This window comes from Garra rufa, chromosome 12 (assembly GCF_049309525.1).
Source record: "Garra rufa chromosome 12, GarRuf1.0, whole genome shotgun sequence".
In the NCBI taxonomy this organism is placed as follows: Eukaryota; Metazoa; Chordata; class Actinopteri; order Cypriniformes; family Cyprinidae; genus Garra; species Garra rufa.
Genome location: NC_133372.1, coordinates 37,112,146 through 37,131,439, shown reverse-complemented (window position 1 = coordinate 37,131,439; position 19,294 = coordinate 37,112,146). Strand labels below are relative to the sequence as shown.

At 35.8% G+C, this 19,294-nt stretch overlaps 1 protein-coding gene across 1 annotated transcript in view; it reads left to right on the top strand.

Moving 5' to 3' along the window:
* The window catches only part of ca16b (carbonic anhydrase XVI b), a 134,276-nt gene that overhangs the window by 53,482 nt on the left and 61,500 nt on the right, over positions 1–19,294 (top strand). The window contains exon 3 of the mRNA XM_073851284.1: positions 17,563–17,742. Within this exon, the coding sequence (XP_073707385.1) occupies positions 17,563–17,742 (180 nt within the window). The remainder of the gene's footprint in view (positions 1–17,562; positions 17,743–19,294) is intronic.

The window sequence follows — 19,294 nt, the reverse complement described above, 5'->3', positions numbered from 1 at the left end:
TACATTTTTTTTGATAAATGTATACATCATATGAAGCTGAATAAATAAGCTTTCAATTGATGTATGGTTTGTTAGGATAGACAGCTTTGAATTTGAGGGTGTAAAAAAATCTAAATATTGAGAAGATTGCCTTTAAATTTGTCCAAATGAAGTTCTTAGCAATACATATTACTAATCAAAAATTAAGTTTTGATTTATTTATGGTAGGAAATTTACTAAGTATCTTCGTTGAACATGATCTTTACTTAATATCCTAATGATTTTTGGCATAAAAGAAAAAAATAATAATTTTGACCTATAAAATTTTTTTTCCCTGCATGTTTCTGTGTGAATGAATAAACATTATGAACATAAACTCTAGAACGTCTCCAAGAGTCACTTCATGAGCATTTTATTATTTCTTTTGAGAAAAATCTACCATCATATCATATACAAACAGAAACTTGAAGGTCTTTACAGCAACCTGTCAAAATAAAAGTTTGGTATAACTTGACAAATATATTACTTATGTAATGATAGTACTACTACTAATATTAAAATTATTAAGCCATTATTTTTTAAGGAATATTTACCAGAAAATGTATTTACCAGAATTTATTTACCAGAAAATTGTAAATATACAACACACACATTTTTTTTTATTTATTAATTTGACATGCTTTTGATTCTTACAATTTAATGAAACCATTAAAATGGTATCAAGGGAATTAATGGAAAACACAGAATTTGGAAAAAAAAAAAATTGAGAAAAAAAAACTATTTCGTAGGGCCATAAAAATTTATTTTTTGTTCAAATTCAATAAATTGCTGTTAAAATGTGTACATTTTATTCTTTCAATTAATTAGACATGCTTTATGGTCATTGTATTATTATTATTATTATTATTATTATTATTATTATTTAACCATTAAAATAGAGTCAAGGAAAAAAAAATGGAATCCAAAAAAAAAATTAAATGGAAAAAACAGAATTTGGAGGGGGGGGGGGGGGGGTCATTTTAGATAAAGCCCTATCCACCTTTTTCCTCAACTCATAAGCAAGCGCATGGGTGGGGCTTTAAGTTCATTTAAGTTCAAGGAGAAGAATAACAGTGTGCAGTAAACGGTGAAACTGTTTGCTCTACAAACCATTGTGCTCATCAAGATAATACATTAAAATAACATAGTAACACACCAATTTGCAATATCAAGCAGTAAAATAAGCTGTTTTGTACAGCTAAATATAGCTGGATGCGTATGAAACAGATGATAAGCCAGACCCATCAAATTTACAAATGGCCGTGCCCACTCTCACAGGAAGAAAAAGGTGGATATTGATCATTTATTTTGGAGGATCTTTTATTTTTTAGTCTATTAACAGCTATTAGAGTCATTTGTATTGACCTGAGGTGTAGTTTGGGGTAAGTGTTTGGTTTGCTTTTGTTGTGTTTGTGTTCTAGACTCATTACCGTGCGAAAATCCTTTTAATCCTAGTATACCTTCCAAAGGAAGTGGGTGGAGATGTGAGATAAAGGGTGTAATTCAGTCTGAAAGGTATCAATTAATGAGTTCAGTTATATTTCACCAAACAGCGGCAAAACCCATTTTCCTGTTACGCATTTTTTTTACTCTAATGAACGTTACATAATGTTGGAAAAATGATTCGGTCACAAATCCTTAAAAGTGGAAAGGCTTTGGCATTCATAGGCCTATATTGCCGATGTTTCTTTGTTCTGGTCTCTAGATCTGACTCGGGTCCCTTTTTCAGTCTAAGTTAAGAGATTTTTCCCCCCTTTCAAGTAGTTACAAATCATGAGTCTGATTGCTTAGAAATGTAATAATACATCTTTCCTCAAGCCACAGGATTTGACATATCATTCATTCCTTTTTTATTGCCCTAAGATTGTATTAATTTAAAAGCAGGGCCTTCGGTTTGTACCTCAGAATAACAAAAATGAAAATTGGCAGTTTGTGTTTAAATGCTGGTGATACTCTGAAAAGTGTTTTTCATTCCAAAAGGATTCAAAGCTTTAACAATTTTCTGTGCCCGAATAGCTCAGAGTACTTAAAACTACGATCCTCTTTCAAACAATTATGACAAGAAAAGAAACATTATTGTGCATTTTGCATTTTCTTTGTGCTGCGGAAGACATTTTGAGCTAAATGTGAGAAAATGAAAGAAAATTGGTGTAGTTCCATAATGCATCCAAACAGCAGTTGTAATTGAACTCTTTAAGATGCAACGTATATTATGTTTAGAATAACTAGACTTACCTTGATTTTCACTCAGTCAGACTGATTAAAACACTTAAACTGAATCATTATTTGCACTCATGCTGCTCCAAACACGCATGACTTTCCTTCATCCGTGGAATACAAAAGAATTGCATTATGCTTTTCCATTCAGTTACAATGAATGAATACTGAGGCTTTCAAGTCTCAAAAGGTATCATAAAAAGTATTATAAAATACAACTCATGAGTTATATTTCAAGTCTTCTGAAGCCATTGGGTAAATTTATGTGACAAATGGGCTTATGTGCCTGGTTACTTTCTGCAACCGGATCATTAAGTCAATGAGTTGAACTGAAGAATTGGATCAGTCCAAAATACAAACGAATCATTTCACATAACGTAAAAAGACTTATAGCTTTTGAGTCATATTGACTGCTTGTGATTCAGAATAATACAATTTTTCTTTTTGTGATAACAGTAAAGAACCGTATCATCAAAGGGATCTGATGTCCCCTTTTAAAAATAGAGGAATCATTACGGAATTGACAGTTATGTTTTTTTTTTCTTATTTTAAGCATGATTCTAGTTAAATTTAGCTAGGTTTATGCTCAGGAAGATATCTTGCACAGTATGATTATATTAAGAAAATGACTACTGTCCACTTTAGTAATTATTCAAATATTCAAAACAATTGCTGATGGTGTGTGTGTGTGTGTGTGTGTGTGTGTGTGTGTGTGTGTGTGTGTACACTACCAGTCAAAAGTTTTTGAACAGTAAGATTTTTAATGTTTTTCATGAATTCTCTTCTGCTCAGCAAGCCTATATTTATTTTATTTTAAATAAGTATTTTTACTATTTAAAATAACTGCTTTCTGTTTTTATACATTTTAAAGTGTAAGGGCTGTCGCGGTTCGTCGTTTCTAATCGACGATTCAGTTTTTAAGAAATCTTCGATTTCATTTTGCCCGCGTCAGTAACCACACATGGCACACATGGCACATTTTATTGACTAGAAATCCATAAAACGCAATATTAGACTGTTTTCCAAGGCTGCATTATATATTAAACATTTAAAAATCATAATTAAGCATAATTGTGCATTTACAAACGCTACGATTCAGATAAATAAATATATGTGCATCAATTATTTATATGCATTAAAGAGAATGTAGTGTGTCCAAACTTTTGACTGGTAGTGTACATGTGTGGAGCATCTCAAACTCCTTCTCTGCATGTTGTTGTGAGTTCGGGTTTATTATAACGTCATCTGGGAACACAAAGTGTGCCATTTCATCAGATTTGTAAAGTAAATCATTTATAAACCTCTTTCTCATTATGCTAAGTGTTTATTGCGATTTCAAAATAAAAGTTTAAACCCTCACACTGAGTTTACATGGTTTGATGTCCACTGTCCACATATTCATTAAATTACTCAGGCTATAGCATTTATGTGTTAAAGATGTGGCCAAATATTAAGGATTAAAGTGGACATTTGACTTAAATGTTTAATCAATATTAAAGAAGGATTAGCTCTATTGTTTATTATACATTATGCATTTCAACTGTTTTGTGCATTAAAACCATACGATTCCTTGCTTTTGATTCTTTATTTAAACGATTTATTATGAACTTAAGTATTTTCAGAAATTTGAAAGACTATTGTTCACTTACATCTATTTTTATTACCACACAAAAGATAATTATAATTATAGGGCCCTATGAAATTCATTTTATTTTTTTTTCTGTTTGAATTTTTCTGTACTCTGTTTTAATGGTTACTTTTAAAAAAAATCAAAAAGTCTGTGTAATTAAGAGTTTTATTTTTATTTTTACCAAAATCTTTTCTGGATCCCATTTAAATGGTTTCATTAATTTTTAATAATCAATCTCCAATTAAAAACAAAATGTAAAAAGTATTTTTTTTTTTGTGGGAAAATTTGTCGTTTAGAAAAATGAACATAAAAATAGTTATTAGTGGCAGTCCTAATGTATTTTACTTTTTATGTTTCATAGAGAAAAGACTGTACTTGCTTGAAATAATAGCAGAATTTTCTTTTTTGTGTGAACTAATCCTTTAAGACAGATTGTTTACTGCTTCTGATTTCTCTTTGAATTAACAACATTTAGCATATTTTTCCATAAATATTAATACTTCTAGTTTGAATATGCATATCTATAATCTGCTCACAAAGACACTTCCCGAATTCCTCATTTCCCATGACTAACATGTTTAATTCTTTTTGAAGCGTAACAATCATTTGCTTGTTCATTTATGAGTCACTCCTGCAGTGAAGCTCAAAGTAATAAGTCTTTAAAACAACAAGCCTCTTTTGCCAAATAACGCTTTAGTATTGGTGACCGAATCTGCATAATTCGCATCTCATCGATTTGTAACTTTGTCGTAGCTATATTTGTCCAGATCGGCCTGTTTTTCGCATCACTTGCAGCTATCAATGACCCTGGAAAAGTGGCAATAACCGCAGGTCTCCCGTCCAAAGCCCAACCAGCTTCACTGTCACTATCAATCGCGTCAGCGTCGCATGTTTGTTTCTTGTCGACCGTGTGCGGTCTACAGACCACAGAGGGTTAGATTGAACACGACTGGTGAGCGGAGCCGTGCCAAAAAGTGCGACGGCTGCCAAAGTGTGCGCTACGTGTCCCATTTTCTCAGGGGGACAAAACAGACATGACAAGGCAATCTCCACACAGTCAGCGTTCCCGTGGCAACGCCGCTCAGGTTATTTATCTACAAGGTTAATGGGATTACGGCTGGTAACAAAGATAGTGGATTGAGACAAACATGTGCCCGTCGGACTGAAAGAAATGTGACAGAGAGTGGTAGCTGTTGAGCTAAATGACTCAGCTAGCCCAAACAGATGGTGCTCAATACATACACGAGTCATAAAACTGTTTTATGGCCAGAGTTCCTGGTTTTTCCCTCCAAAAGAGATCTGAATGTGGCACCGCATATTTGGAAGCATTTGCATCGTCTCGCTTCCGCATGTTTTACTCACAGTTGATTTTGATTTTGTTTTCTTTGTTCTACTTCTGTTACGTAACGGTGTCAATATGTGCCAGAAAGTTCCATTTTTGTCAGTGGAACATTGTTCCAGAAGTACATCTGGGTATTCATTAACAAACTTGAGACTTAGTTTCAGTAAAAAAAAAAAAAGCAAAAAATCTGAACATTAAAGATAAAAATACTGAAAGGGGATGTTGGATGCAAAATTCACTTTTACATGGACACAACCACCCTACACTGATACAAATCTATTCACTAAACAGTCTCAATTATCAAGTTGTTTTAATTATTCAATACTATCATGATACTTGGGTGCTGATACAGTACGTATTGTGATTTTGAGTTTTTTTTAAAGGGGTCATTGGATGCCCATTTTACACAAGTTCATATGAATCTTTAGGGTCTTAATAAAAGGCTGTAATTTACTTTGGTTAAAAATTCTCAATAGTAGTGAAAAAACACACCCTTTTAACTTGTTACCTTGTTAAAATGGCAAAATATCAGCTCATTTTATTACCTAGGCCCTTTAAATGCTAATTAGCTCTACTCGCCCCACCCCTCTCTGCTGTGGGATTACAAAGTGTAAGCCCACAGCAGCAAGCGTTTAGCCGCATTTAGCTGCGTTTATCGGCGAAACTTGCCAACAAGCACATTATTAAGAAAGGCCATTTGCAAAGAAGCATAATGAAACTCACTTATGCTGTGGGTGAAGCTGCATCACGAATGATTCATGGGTACTGTATATTTGTAGCAGTAGCCAACAATACATTGTATGGGTCAAAATTATAGATTTTTCTTTTATGTCAAAAATCATTAGGATATTAAATAAAGATCATGTTCCATGAAAATATGTTGTACATTTCCTACTGTAAATATATCAAAACTTAAGTTTTGATCAGTAATATGCATGGCTTAGAACTTCATTTGGACAACTTTAAAAATGATTTTCCCAGTATTTAGATTTTTTACACCCTCAGATTCCAGATTTTCAGTTGTATCTTGGCCAAATAATATCTTATCCTAACAAACCATACTTCAATAGAAAGCATATAATCTCCAAGCTTTCAAAAAAAAATTACCCTTATGACTGGTTTTGTTGGCCCATATATACAGTCGTGGCTAAAAGTTTTGAGAATTACATAAATATTGGAAATTGGAAAAGTTGCTGCTTAAGTTTTTATAATAGCAATTTGCATATACTCCAGAATGTTATGAAGAGTGATCAGATGAATTGCATAGTCCTTCTTTGCCATGAAAATTAACTTAATCCCAAAAAAAAAACTTTCCACTGCATTGTTAAGAAGGCTTCAGGGCGTCCAAGAAAGTCCAGCAAGCGCCAGGATCGTCTCCTAAAGAGGATTCAGCTGCGGGATCGGAGTGCCACCAGTGCAGAGCTTGCTCAGGAATGGCAGCAGGCAGGTGTGAGCGCATCTGCACGCACAGTGAGGCCAAGACTTTTGGAAGATGGCCTGGTGTCAAGAAGGGCAGCAAAGAAGCCACTTCTCTCCAAAAAAAGCATCAGGGACAGATTGATCTTCTGCAAAAAGTATGGCGAATGGACTGCTGAGGACTGGGGCAAAGTCATATTCTCCGATGAAGCCTCTTTCCGATTGTTTGGGGCATCTGGAAAAAGGCTTGTGAGCGCTGCCATCAGTCCTGTGTCATGCCAACAGTAAAGCATCCTGAGACCATTCATGTGTGGGGTTGCTTCTCATCCAAGGGAGTGGGCTCACTCACAATTTTGCCCAAAAACACAGCCATGAATAAAGAATGGTACCAAAACACCCTCCAACAGAAACTTCTTCCAACAATCCAACAACAGTTTGGTGAAGAACAATGCATTTTCCAGCACGATGGAGCACCGTGCCATAAGGCAAAAGTGATAACTAAGTGGCTCGGGGACCAAAACGTTGAAATTTTGGGTCCATGGCCTGGAAACTCCCCAGATCTTAATCCCATTGAGAACTTGTGGTCAATCCTCAAGAGGCGGGTGGACAAACAAAAACCCACTAATTCTGACAAACTCCAAGGAGTGATTATGAAAGAATGGGTTGCTATCAGTCAGGATTTGGCCCAGAAGTTGATTGAGAGCATGCCCAGTCGAATTGCAGAGGTCCTGAAAAAGAAGGGCCAACACTGCAAATACTGACTCTTTGCATAAATGTCATGTAATTGTCGATAAAAGCCTTTGAAACGTATGAAGTGCTTGTAGTTATATTTCAGTACATCACAGAAACAACTGAAACAAAGATCTAAAAGCAGTTGAGCAGCAAACTTTGTGAAAACTAATATTTGTGTCATTCTCAAAACTTTTGGCCACAACTGTACATATACATGTGGCTATACATATGTAAACTACTGATTTAGAAAATCACTTATGGCATGGACTGACACTTCCGTTGCTGTCAAAAGAAAAAAAAAACTTTCTTTTTCTGCTAGGTACAACACTTGCAGCTTCATGTTTTTGTATTATTACGCTTTTATACATAGTCATTGTCGCTGTCGTCTTGTTTTGGTAGTCACTTTTTCGGAGTACCTTTGAACCTTTCTTTACAGGGAGCCCACTCCCGGAAAAAGCAGCTAAATGTCTCCTGAAATTGAATTGAAATTTCAGCTAGAACAAAGTGCATGTAACCAAAACTTCTTTCCTCCTTTTTTCGCAATATGGCAGGTCAAATCAAACCCACCTGAATTCCAATTACCATCTTTTCAAGAGACCATTATCATAGATATGCACTTTACTTTTTCCATCAGCGATTTGATATTTAGAGGCATTTGCTAAGGCAAGCATTATTATCTTCGCCAGGGCCAGAGATGTTTTCTGACTAGGACTACCTTAGCAACTGCACAGAATACCCTAGCAACCGCATGAGCTGCGTTTTGAAACAGTTGTCTTTTAAAAGATCTAGTCATCTCATATATTTAGTGTGATGCTTGTTAAATAAGACTTAGATGATGATCAAATCTTTTACAAGATTATACATGAAGAGTTTCAGATTTGTTTTTGATATTGAATTTGCATCCAGGGCCTTTATTAGTATTTTTACACTATCCAGTCCCTCATTCCCTTTATTCATTCATAAATGCAAGCTTTAGGGCAGCACAAACAGCATAATAATCCAAGATGTGTTTTCATGCCAGCTTCTGTCATGAATAAACTAAGTTACATATAGCCACTTCCTGTTTCAATCCCCAGTTGTTTACAGTTAAAGTTTGATTAAAAATAAATCAGATGATGATATAGTTGTGTATCTCTTTGCATTGCCAGGCCTGAGATAGACAGGGGGAAAAAATGTTGTTTCGTTCTCATTATCATTATCTCGCTCCTCCTGTCTCTTTCTGGGAATCAGATCACGCAGAATTAATCCAATTAGTGTCTCTGTTAATTAGCCTGCTATTCCAAGACTGAGATATAAATTAGAGCTTTCAAATTGTTTGGTGAGATTGTTCTGAACACTAATTAAAATGCAGTGCGAATTATATGAATTGGCAGGACATAAAAGATGAGTTATTTCTTGGCCAAAAGAAAGAAAGAAGTTGGGAAAGTAGTCAGACTTAACACACAGCTGCAAGATTTCAAGCACTTCAAGTCGCCTATTGAATCAGAAGCTGTCTTTTATGTAGATGAGGCTGTTATAGGTTTATTGATATTTCTGTTATATACAGAAAGGCCATGAGGAGTGTAATGGCTGATAAACAGTAATATATCAGTAAAGGATGATGAGTCGTACAACACGTAATTATCCAAGTCAATTTATTCTGCTATAACTTTTATATATCGCAGCATAAAACTGTTTTATAAAGGAAGTTAGATTTTGATGGGTAGAAGACGTCAACAAACACAATGGCTTGCTGCATCGACTACTCACACCTGTTTATTTTACTGGATGCAAATTCACATTTAAATTCAGTCAAATCTTAAGCTGGCGGAGCACCAATAAGAGTAAAAGTATTGCAGCGTAATTGCATCTCTCAGGGAACTGTTTGAAAATACACATATGTAGTGCACACGTCTCACACCGCCTTGATGTTGGAGTGTCAATGAAAAATTCAAAAGGCCTTCAAGGCATATAATATCATCTTATGATCCATACCGATGCCCTTAAATGCTTTGAAATGTATTCCAGCAGAAATTCTCAACAATCAGTGAAAGGTAATGAAGCCATCAGAGTGTAATTCATTCATTTACTCTGAGAGAGTGAGAAAAAAAGCATCATAAAAGTCTCTTCCGTAGCTCTCAAATGTCATTCACAGTTATGCATATTCAAATAGAGGTGAAGGGTGTTTTTTTTTTTTTTTTCAGTTAATAACTTCATATTTAATTCTCTTAGTTTCTTACTTTAATGATACTCTACTGTTCAAAAGTTTAGGGGTCGGTATGTTTTAAAGGATTAATTCACTTCCAGAATTAAAATTTCCTGATAATTTGCTCACCCCTGTGTCATCCAAAATGATCATGTCTTTCTTTTTTCCTCAAAAAGATTTTTTAAGGAAAAACTTTATTTCATTTCCTCCCCCAACATCTTTTTGTAAAGGGTGTTTGACTTTCTTTGCATGTTTGCTTTGTTAACACTGGGTCTGTAATTCTGCCTACCTTTCCAACTTGAATGTGTAATGTTTTTGAGGAAAACATTCCAGGATTTTTCTCCATATAGTGGACCTCAATGGGAACCATTGGGGGGAAGGTCCAAATTGCAGTTTTAAAGGGCTCTACACCGTCCCAGCCAAGGAATAATGGTCTTATCTAGTGAAATGATTGGTCATTTTCTAAAAATAAAATACTAATTTATATACTTTTTAACCATAAATGTTTGTTTTGCACTAGCTTGACTTCACGCATTACATAGTCAAGTTGGAAAGGTGTTTACAAAGCAAACATGCAAAGAAAGTCAAACGCCCCTCACAAAAAAAGACTGAAGAAAGAAAGACATGAACATCTTGGATGACATGAGAGTGAGTAAATTATCAGGATTTTTTTATTCTGGAAGTGAACTAATACTTTAATGGTTTAGAAACCAATGCTGTAAGAGACTCTGTGCATTTTAATAAAAAAAAATGTTCGATTGTCAAGCTGAATTTTCAGCAGCCATTACTTCAGTCTTTAGTGTCACATAATCCTTGAGAAATGAATCAATGCTGATTTGGTGCTCAAGAAACATCTTTTTTTATCAATGTTGAAAACAGTTGTGCTGCTCAATCATTTTTAGGATTCTTTAATGAATAGAAAACAAAAAATTCAAAAGAATAGCAATGATTTGAAATCGAAATCTTTTGTTCAGTAAAGTCTTTACTGTTGCTTTTGATCAATTTAATGCGTCCTTGCTAAATAAATATGTGGAAGAAAATTATATGGGTTTGGAGCAAGATGAGAGTAAATAATGACATACTCTTCCTTTAAAGGAGAAGTTCACGTCCAGAACAAAAATGTACAGATAATGTACTCACCCCCTTGTCATCCAAGATGTTCATGTCTTTCTTTCTTCAGTCGTAAAGGAATTTTGTTTTTGTTTTTTGAGGAAAAAATTTCAGTGGACTTCTATGATATTCCCAAGTTTCAACTTCCAAAATGCAGTTTAAATGCAGCTTCAAAGGGCTGTAAATGATCCCAGCCGAGGAAGAAGGGTCTTATCTAGTAAAATGATCAGTTCATTTCTAAAACAATTTGCAATTTTTATACTTTTTAAAATCAAATGCTCGTCTTGTCTAGCTCTGCGTCAACTCTGTGTATTCCGGGTCGAGACAGTTAGGGTATGTTGAAAAACTCCATCTCATTTTAACTTCAAAATCACCTGTCACTGTTTTACCTTTTTTTTTTTTTTTGTAAAGGGCTTTGAACTTCTTTGCATGTTCACTTTGTAAACACTGGGTCGGTACTTCTGCAGCGATGTAGGGTGATTTTGAAGTTGGAGGAGAATATGAAATAGGAGTTTTTTGACATACCCTCACTGTCTTGAACCGGAATACACAGAGTTTACTCAGAGCTAGACTAGATGAGCATTTGACGTTAAAAAGTATATAAATTGTACATATTTTAGAAACTAACCAATCGTTTCACTAGATAAAATCCTTCTTTGACTGGGATTGATTAGAGCTGCATTGAAACTGCATTTAGGAAGTTCAAACTCACAGGCAGTCCACGATATGGAGAAAAATCCTGAAATATTTGCCTCAAAAAACAATTTCTTTATGACTAAAGAAAGAAAGACATGAACATCTTGTTCTGCAAGTGAACTTCTCCTTTAAAAGAATTGTTTGAGCCAAAACTATTCAAACGTCTATGACTTACTTTCTCCTGTGCAGCACAAAATAAGATTTCGTGAAGAATTTTTCAACTGTTTTGTCGGCGTAATGAATATTATAACAGTAAGGGTGAGTAAATGATGACAGAATTGAATTTTGAGTAAACTATCCATGTAAGTCTCATTAATTATCTTGTCATATCTCCTCTGATGTTTTTTTCTCAGTCTGCGAAGAGTTGATAGGTTTCCTCTCTGTGTTGCTGAATATTTGTTGCGTTTGAGAGAGCAAGACACGACAAAACTGTCAGCTATCACCTTCCCTCAACACATCTCTCAGTGTGATGCGATGAAAGCTGTTGCATCTTGCAGCTCGTGAGCCACGTCGTCTGAGGTGACCGGTCGTCATATATACGGTCCTTGGGGACGAGCAAAGTGTTGAAGCGATGGAGACACTGAGTGACTTTTGGAAGACAGCAGGGTGGATGTAGTGTCACTGTCACAATTGAAGACGCTGCCAGAGCCAATTGTTTAGTCTGTGACATGAAGAGATTAAATGGTTCAATGAAGATTTGTGGACTGTCAGTTGGACGGACGTGGACGGCGTGCAGGAAATACCGTAGGCTGTTAGCTTAGGATGAGAATTGCGTCTTGGTCTTTTCACAAAGGAACCCGGATGCCTAATTAATTAGGAGATCAGAAAGCGGAGGGAATTCGTCTCGGCTTTGCGCAGGTGTTTTAAATCTATTTCAGAGAAAACGGTGACCTGCATTGCTGTGGGGGGCTTACGTCAAAGCAGACTGAATCTGGAGGAGAGATTGAGTATTCCAGGTGAAGTGTCTTTGTGCAGATATCCAACCCCTGCTGGGACAAAAACCGACAGCTGGTTCGGGCTCACTGTGCCAGCACTTAACAAATCAGAACAGAGTCTGGCCCAAAGAGAAATCAATGGGGAGGTGGAAGGGGGTAATCCAGCATCCATCTAAGAATCATATTAGCACTGAGACACTACGCCTGGGTGGAAAAAACAAGTCTGACTGTCGTCTGTGCTGCCAGCCTAAAAGCATAGATGCGGAACCCTGAGGGGATACAGTGAAAGCCAGAATAACCCTCAGGATGTGTTTAATTGGCTTCTGACGTTGAGGGGAAAAACAGCGTCAGATTGTAGCGTCAATTCATCATTTTGGACTTGGACCGCCATGTTTTCTCAGTGCTGAAAAACCAGTTGCTTTTTCGTTGATGGAAAATTGATGTCAATTAGCAGAGCTCCGAGGAGATTTCTGCACCGTAGCGGAGGGCCAAGAACTTTGGAATGACCTACTTGTCCCCTCATTAATTGGGTAAGAGGAGTAACCTTTCCTTAAAAGAGGAGAACCGTGACTTCTTCTGTCCCCATGGAAAGTGATCTGACCTTAATCTGTCAGATGGAAAAGAGAGCTCCCCCATTCTCTCGTGGTCTCAGTGTTCCTGTTCCAGAGACCTAGGAGCAGGGTTGAAACTGGTCATCAGATCTCAGGCGAATGCTTGGTCCACTGGTGGTCTACTAACATTGGTTTTGATTTTATTTTCAAATGCGGCAGTTAATTCAGGAACGTAACAAGTGATTGGTAGTGGTCTACCAATATTATATTTTATTTTATTTTATTTTATGTGCATTTTAATTTATTTTTCTGTAGATTTAGGCATTATTCATTGAATCTTTCTGTTACTTTCGTTTTGAGTGAATCATTGAGTCATTCAGGCAACCCAGTCACTTTGTTCAAAACATCAGTTCATTCAGGAACGCAAGAAGTTATTGTCATTGAGCGAGTCATTGAATCATCACGGAATCAATTATTATGAACTTTTTATTTAATTTTATTTTTGGTTTAATTTAATTTTTTTTTATTTTATTAAAATTTTACCTGTAAATTTAGGCATTATTTAGTGACTCTTTCTGTGGCTGTCTTTATTAGTGAATTATTGAGTCATTCAGGCAACTGAGTCACTTTGTTTAATAGCATTGATTCATTCAGGAACATAAGTGATTAGTAGTGGACTAATAATATTTTATTTTATTTTATTTTATTTTATTGATGTTCAAATACATTGATTCGTTCAGGAACACAAGTAATTGGTAGTGGTCTTCCAATATTTTATTTTTTTTATTTTTTATTTTTTTCAAATACATTGATTCATTCATGAACGCAACAAGAGATTGGTAGTGGTCTACCAATATTTTATTTTACGTACAGTAAAATCTATTTATCTGTACATTTAGGCTTTATTCAGTGACTCTTTCTGTGTCTGTCTTTATTAGTGAATTATTGAGCCATTCAGGCACTTCGTTTAAAAGCATTAATTCATTACGGAACACAACATTTGACAAAGTTACTGTCAATAAGCGACTCATTAAATTATTGACCGAACCAATTATTATTTTGTTTTATTTTATTTTGTACATTAGAATTTATTTATCTTGTGCTTGGTCCACTAACAGTCTACCAATATTTAATTTAATTTAATTTAATTTTATTTTATTTTATTTTATTTTATTTTATTTATCTGTATATTTTAGGCATTATTCAGTGGCTTTCTGTGGCTATCTTTAGAAGTTAATCATTGAGTCATTTAGGCAACCCAGTCGCTTTGTTCAAAAGCATCAATTCATTCAGAAATGCAACAAGTGATTGTCAATTAGTGAGTCACTGAATCATTTACTGAACAAATTAGTTAAAAAAAACGCTGATTCTTTCAGGAAGGAAGGCTGTGCTGTGTTGCTTGAAAATGCTACTTTGATCGTAAGGTTGATTCTACTTTGAATTTGTTTGGAACTATTTTGGTTAATGTATATTGCCGAGTAAAATATTGTTGTGTAAAATATACGGTACTCCATATTGATTTCTTAGTGTGGACTACTAGAGCTTCTTTTATAGACCCATTTCTGTTTGACAGTGTTTGATTTGTTTGGTTGGTGTGAAAACAGTTTTCCGTATTCTGCTGCTCACCAATGACCCACGCCAGTCACACAAGCCAAACTCTGTCAAACGAACTTGTGTCTCTTAAAATATCATCCGGATGTCATAAAGTCTATCGACAGGGAAAATAAGCATGACTGAGCTCAGTTGGGAGTCGACAGACTTTTAACCTAGAAGATTAGAGACAACATCATTCTTGACACCACGATCAGACCCTCAAGCCTGAGGGCAAATCTGATGAGCTACCGTCTTTGAACCTCTGGCATAAAATACATTTGCTCAACAATTGCTTCAAAACGCAAGCCCATTTTTGACTATGCGTTTGATTGGCACAAGGTCAGCGCATTCACGAGATAGCGTTGCGATGGCAACCGTGCTCCTTTTGAACCAATCCCGTGAGGTTTTTCTCCTCTCCTCCCACTTTTCACTATCTAGGCTGGAAAGAATCTCAGCGCGAGCAGTGCTGATGATTAAATTATAGTGGTTAGTAAAATTTCGTACCTTCTTGTGACTAAGAGTATTCAGGTTGCCATAGCAAAGTCTGTTTAATCTGATTGGAAAAGCAGGTCCCAAAATTGGAGTGATTAGCTTCGGGCGCCCCATAACTGCTCTTCAGAAATTATAATAACATATTGCTGTGTACATTTGTCCTTGCAGGAAGCTGAAAAATGGCCATTAAAATGAAGGTCTTCCTTAGTAAGGCAAGCGATAGATAGCTTGTTAAAGAGAAACTCAATTGTTTTTACTGCTCTTAAGAGTCCCATCCAGACAAATAGCTGTTTACCGCAACCCTCCACATGTCACCGATTATTATTCATATACTGTGTGGGAGACTTAATTTGATGCGCAAAGCATTAACCATTAGGAGGCAATTTACATACACCACTATGACATGGACTCTGATACGTCTGCCACCACTGGTAATGAAACCATTCATCAGTTTAGCGCTGCATGTTTGCAGAACATGTGTGCTCATATTTCTTTGTCTTAGACCAACACAGATGGCTGAGGAGTATCAAACGATAGCTCACAAGAAGAGGGATTTATGTGCACAAAAAGTTTGCATTGAATTTGTGTTTTGCTAATTCAGATTTACATTGCAAATGTGTACTTCCCCTCAACTGCTCGACAGAGATGAGTCAATGTTTAGTCAACAGAGAAAAAAATTAATTCTGGCCTGGTGTGTGACATGATGCACTCAATTTAAAACAGCATTTTGCAAATTCAGTTTTGTTTTTTTACAGTTTAAATGATTAGGCATGCTATTTTTATTTATTATGAGGCCGCATGTTAACTGAGAAACCACTTGAAATATTTTCGCTTTTAAAAAGTAATTTGCCACACCGCAGGACCTTTTCAAATGAACTAGTGAAGGAAAAATGTGATTAAAAGGTGATGAAATGCTGTATATTAATATGAACTGCAATCTAAAATCTAACTCTCATATTATCCAAACCCATAAGACCTTCGTTCTTCTTTGGAAAACAAATTAAAATATTTTTGTTGAAATTCAAGAGCTTTCTGACCCTGCATAGACAGCAACACAAAAGACATGTTCAAGGCTTAGAAAGGTAGTAAAATAGTCCATAAAAAACTTTAATTTTATGTAGCTACAAGAATACTTTTAAACAACTATTTTAAGAACATCTTTACTGCTTTTCTAGGCCTTGAACATTTCAGTTGCGTTGCTGTATATGCATGGTCCGAAAGCTATCCGATTTCTTAAAAATATCTGAATTTGTGTTCTGAAGATGAACAAAGGTCTTACAGGTTTGGAATGACATTAGGATAAGTAATTAATGACAGAATTTTCATTTTTGTGTGAACTATCCCTTTAAAGGAATGGTGCTACATACAGTGCCTTGCGAAAGTATTCATACCCCTTCATTTTTTGCACGTTTTATGTTGCTGCCTTATGTTAACTGTTTTAAATTACTTTTTTCCACATCGATTTCCACTCCATGCACCATAATGACAAAGCAAAAACAGAATTGTCACAACTTTATACATTTATTAATAATAAAAAACTGAAATAAGTACATTTCATAAGTATTCATACCTTTTAACTCTTTTTGGGTATGATGCGACAAGTTTTGCACATCAACTTTTGGCAATTATCTGCCATTCTTCTCCTCACCTCTTCATCTCTCAAGCTCTGTCTTTTGGGATGGTACTCTGCAGGGGATTAGCAGTACCTGGTTTTTCTTCAAACATGATGCTTGGAATTGAGATTCATCAGATCAGAGAATCTTGTTTCTCACAGTCTGAGGGTCCTTTAGGTGCTTTTTTTGCAAATTCCAAGTGTGTTTTCATGTGTCTTCACTGAGGAGAGGATTGAGTCTTGGCACACTGCCATAAAGCCTAGATCAGTGGAGTGTTTCAGTGATGTTTGTCCTTCTGTACGTTTCTCCCATCTGCACATACAGTATGATCATGGAGCTCAACTAGAGTGACCATCAGCTTCTTGGTCACCAATCTAGCAAAGGCCCTTCTCCATCAATTGCTCATGTTGGCCAAGAGGCCAGCTCTAGAAAGAGTCGTGGTTGTTTCAGACTTCTTCCATTTAGGGTAACAGAAACTACATGCTTCTGTGAACCTTCAGTGCAGCATAATTCTTTCTGAACTTTTTCCCAGATGTGTGGCTTGATGCAGTCCTGACTCTGAGCTCTACAGACAGTTTTTTTTTCTTAGCTCAGGGGTTGGTTTTTGCTCTGATATGCATTTTCAACTGTTAAACCTTTCATTAAGACGTGTGTGCCTTTCCAAATCATACCCATTCATTTGAATTTGCCACAGGTTAACTTCACTCAAAGTGTAATAACATCTACAAGCAAAATTTTCTGAGCTAAATTTCAACTGTCCCAGATAAGAGTATGAATACTTATGCAATGGAATCATTTAAGTTTTTTATTTTTAATAAATTTGCAAAGATGTTGAAAACCTGTTTTTTGCTTTGCCATTTTGGTGTATAAAGTGTAGATTGATGTGGAAAAAAACAGTTTATCATAAGGTAGCAACACAACAAAACGTTAAAAACGTTAACTGTACATGCTTAATGTATAGCTTGAGTGCTTTTGCCAAAGTGTGAATGTGATCCAAATGTAAAGTTTTTTTTCTTCCATTTTCTTTCACAGGTACCTACGGACCACGAAGATGGGCCTCCGCTTATCCAGAATGCGGTGAAAGGAATCAATCTCCGGTGGACATCCCAGATCAGGACACCCAGGTCTCTCAGGAGTGCCAGGAGCTCACTTTGGATGGCTTTGAAGCCAAGTCGTCAAACAGGACCACCATGAAGAACACAGGCAAAACAGGTTCGCCAAAAAACGAAACGTAGCCCTTTTGATAATACTCGTCTGCTCTCGTTTCAGAACCTTGACCATCATTGTATTAGATTTTTTTTTTCCACATATAAACTTGGTGGCCATGAAAAACCTTATCTATCTAATGCATTTTTTAATTTTTCCAAAAATCATCTACTTTGGTCTGCAAACCTAAATCTAGGCCAGGATGATGGTATGACAGCATACTTTGCACATTTCAAATGTTGCTTTCTCTTTGTTTTAATTAGCAGTGATTTTGAGAATGGCACACTGTAGAGTGCTATATTTACTCCGAAGAAGGTTTTCGGGAACGCTCGCCAGGCCCATAAATGCGCTGTGGCATAATTACCATAGGAGCTTTTCTCTACTGTTTACAGAGCACTGCGTTAGATCCTTTAAAACCCCAGCATCGCGAGCGTCTCCTGAGTACCACGAGTCTTTAGCCCAGTGTGTGCATACAGCAATATATGTGTATTCACCAAAAGATCCCATCTCTCCACAAACATTCCTCAGATCCGCCTAAATCAGTTTGTTTGTTCTCACCCCAATGCTTTAGTTTACTCAAGAATTAAACGGAGATCTCCACACGAGAGCTTTTCTGATGTGAGATGCTCTTGAGTGGTTCCTCCTAGTTTTTTTTTTTTTTACACTCAACAAAGGACATGAAATGGCCTTGACCCATTCTAGTGAAGTATGGTAGAGCTCTGAACTTTTAGTCTAGTTTAACACGATGTGATAATGTTTTATGAATGAAAATCTATTAATTAGGAATTTAAACTGATTAAATAGTGAAATATGCAATTTGTATTGTAATTGCAATTTTTAATTTCTCCTATCCAAGCCTAAAATGTAGAGGCAATTATAAGGTATTTGTAAGGTGATTCTAGGTTCATGATTTCACTGTGAAATTGTTAATATTCTGATTTATTAACAAGTAAGTTATCAGTAATGCATAGGGATTATTTGCTGCGTATGACCAGAATGTTTTAAAACAGCATTGAATTTGACCAAGTTTTTTAATTGGCCATGGAAAACCAAGTTGTACGAAGTAGTTATCCTGTTTCTGAGTCTACCCAGCTGAAGAAATGGAAGATATTTCAATTTGTTTACCAATCCAGGCTTTAAAGAGTCAAGAGGTCAACTCTTAATGCGGTATAATGTGACGGTCTGTGCCAGGAGAGCCCATGGAGCTCATTTTGATGTGTCCGCTCTGGCCTGCAAAGTGCATTTTCAGTTTCATCTGCATCATTATTTGTTTTAAAGGTCCGTTGTCAACATACAAAAAGATAAAATAGTTGACTCAATGCAAAGTTTTTGAATTTGACAATTAGGGTATATTTAACTTATTAAGTCTTCTGGGGAACATGTAAAGTATCTTCTGTAGCTTCTGAAGGGCAGTACTAAATGAAAAAAAATATGGTATTCCGGCAAAATAAGAGAAGTCTACACATCTTCATTATGTTCAAAAGTTTTCACTCCCCGGCTCTTAATGCATTGTTTTTTCCTTCTGAAGCATCAGTGAGTGTTTGAACCTTCTGTAATA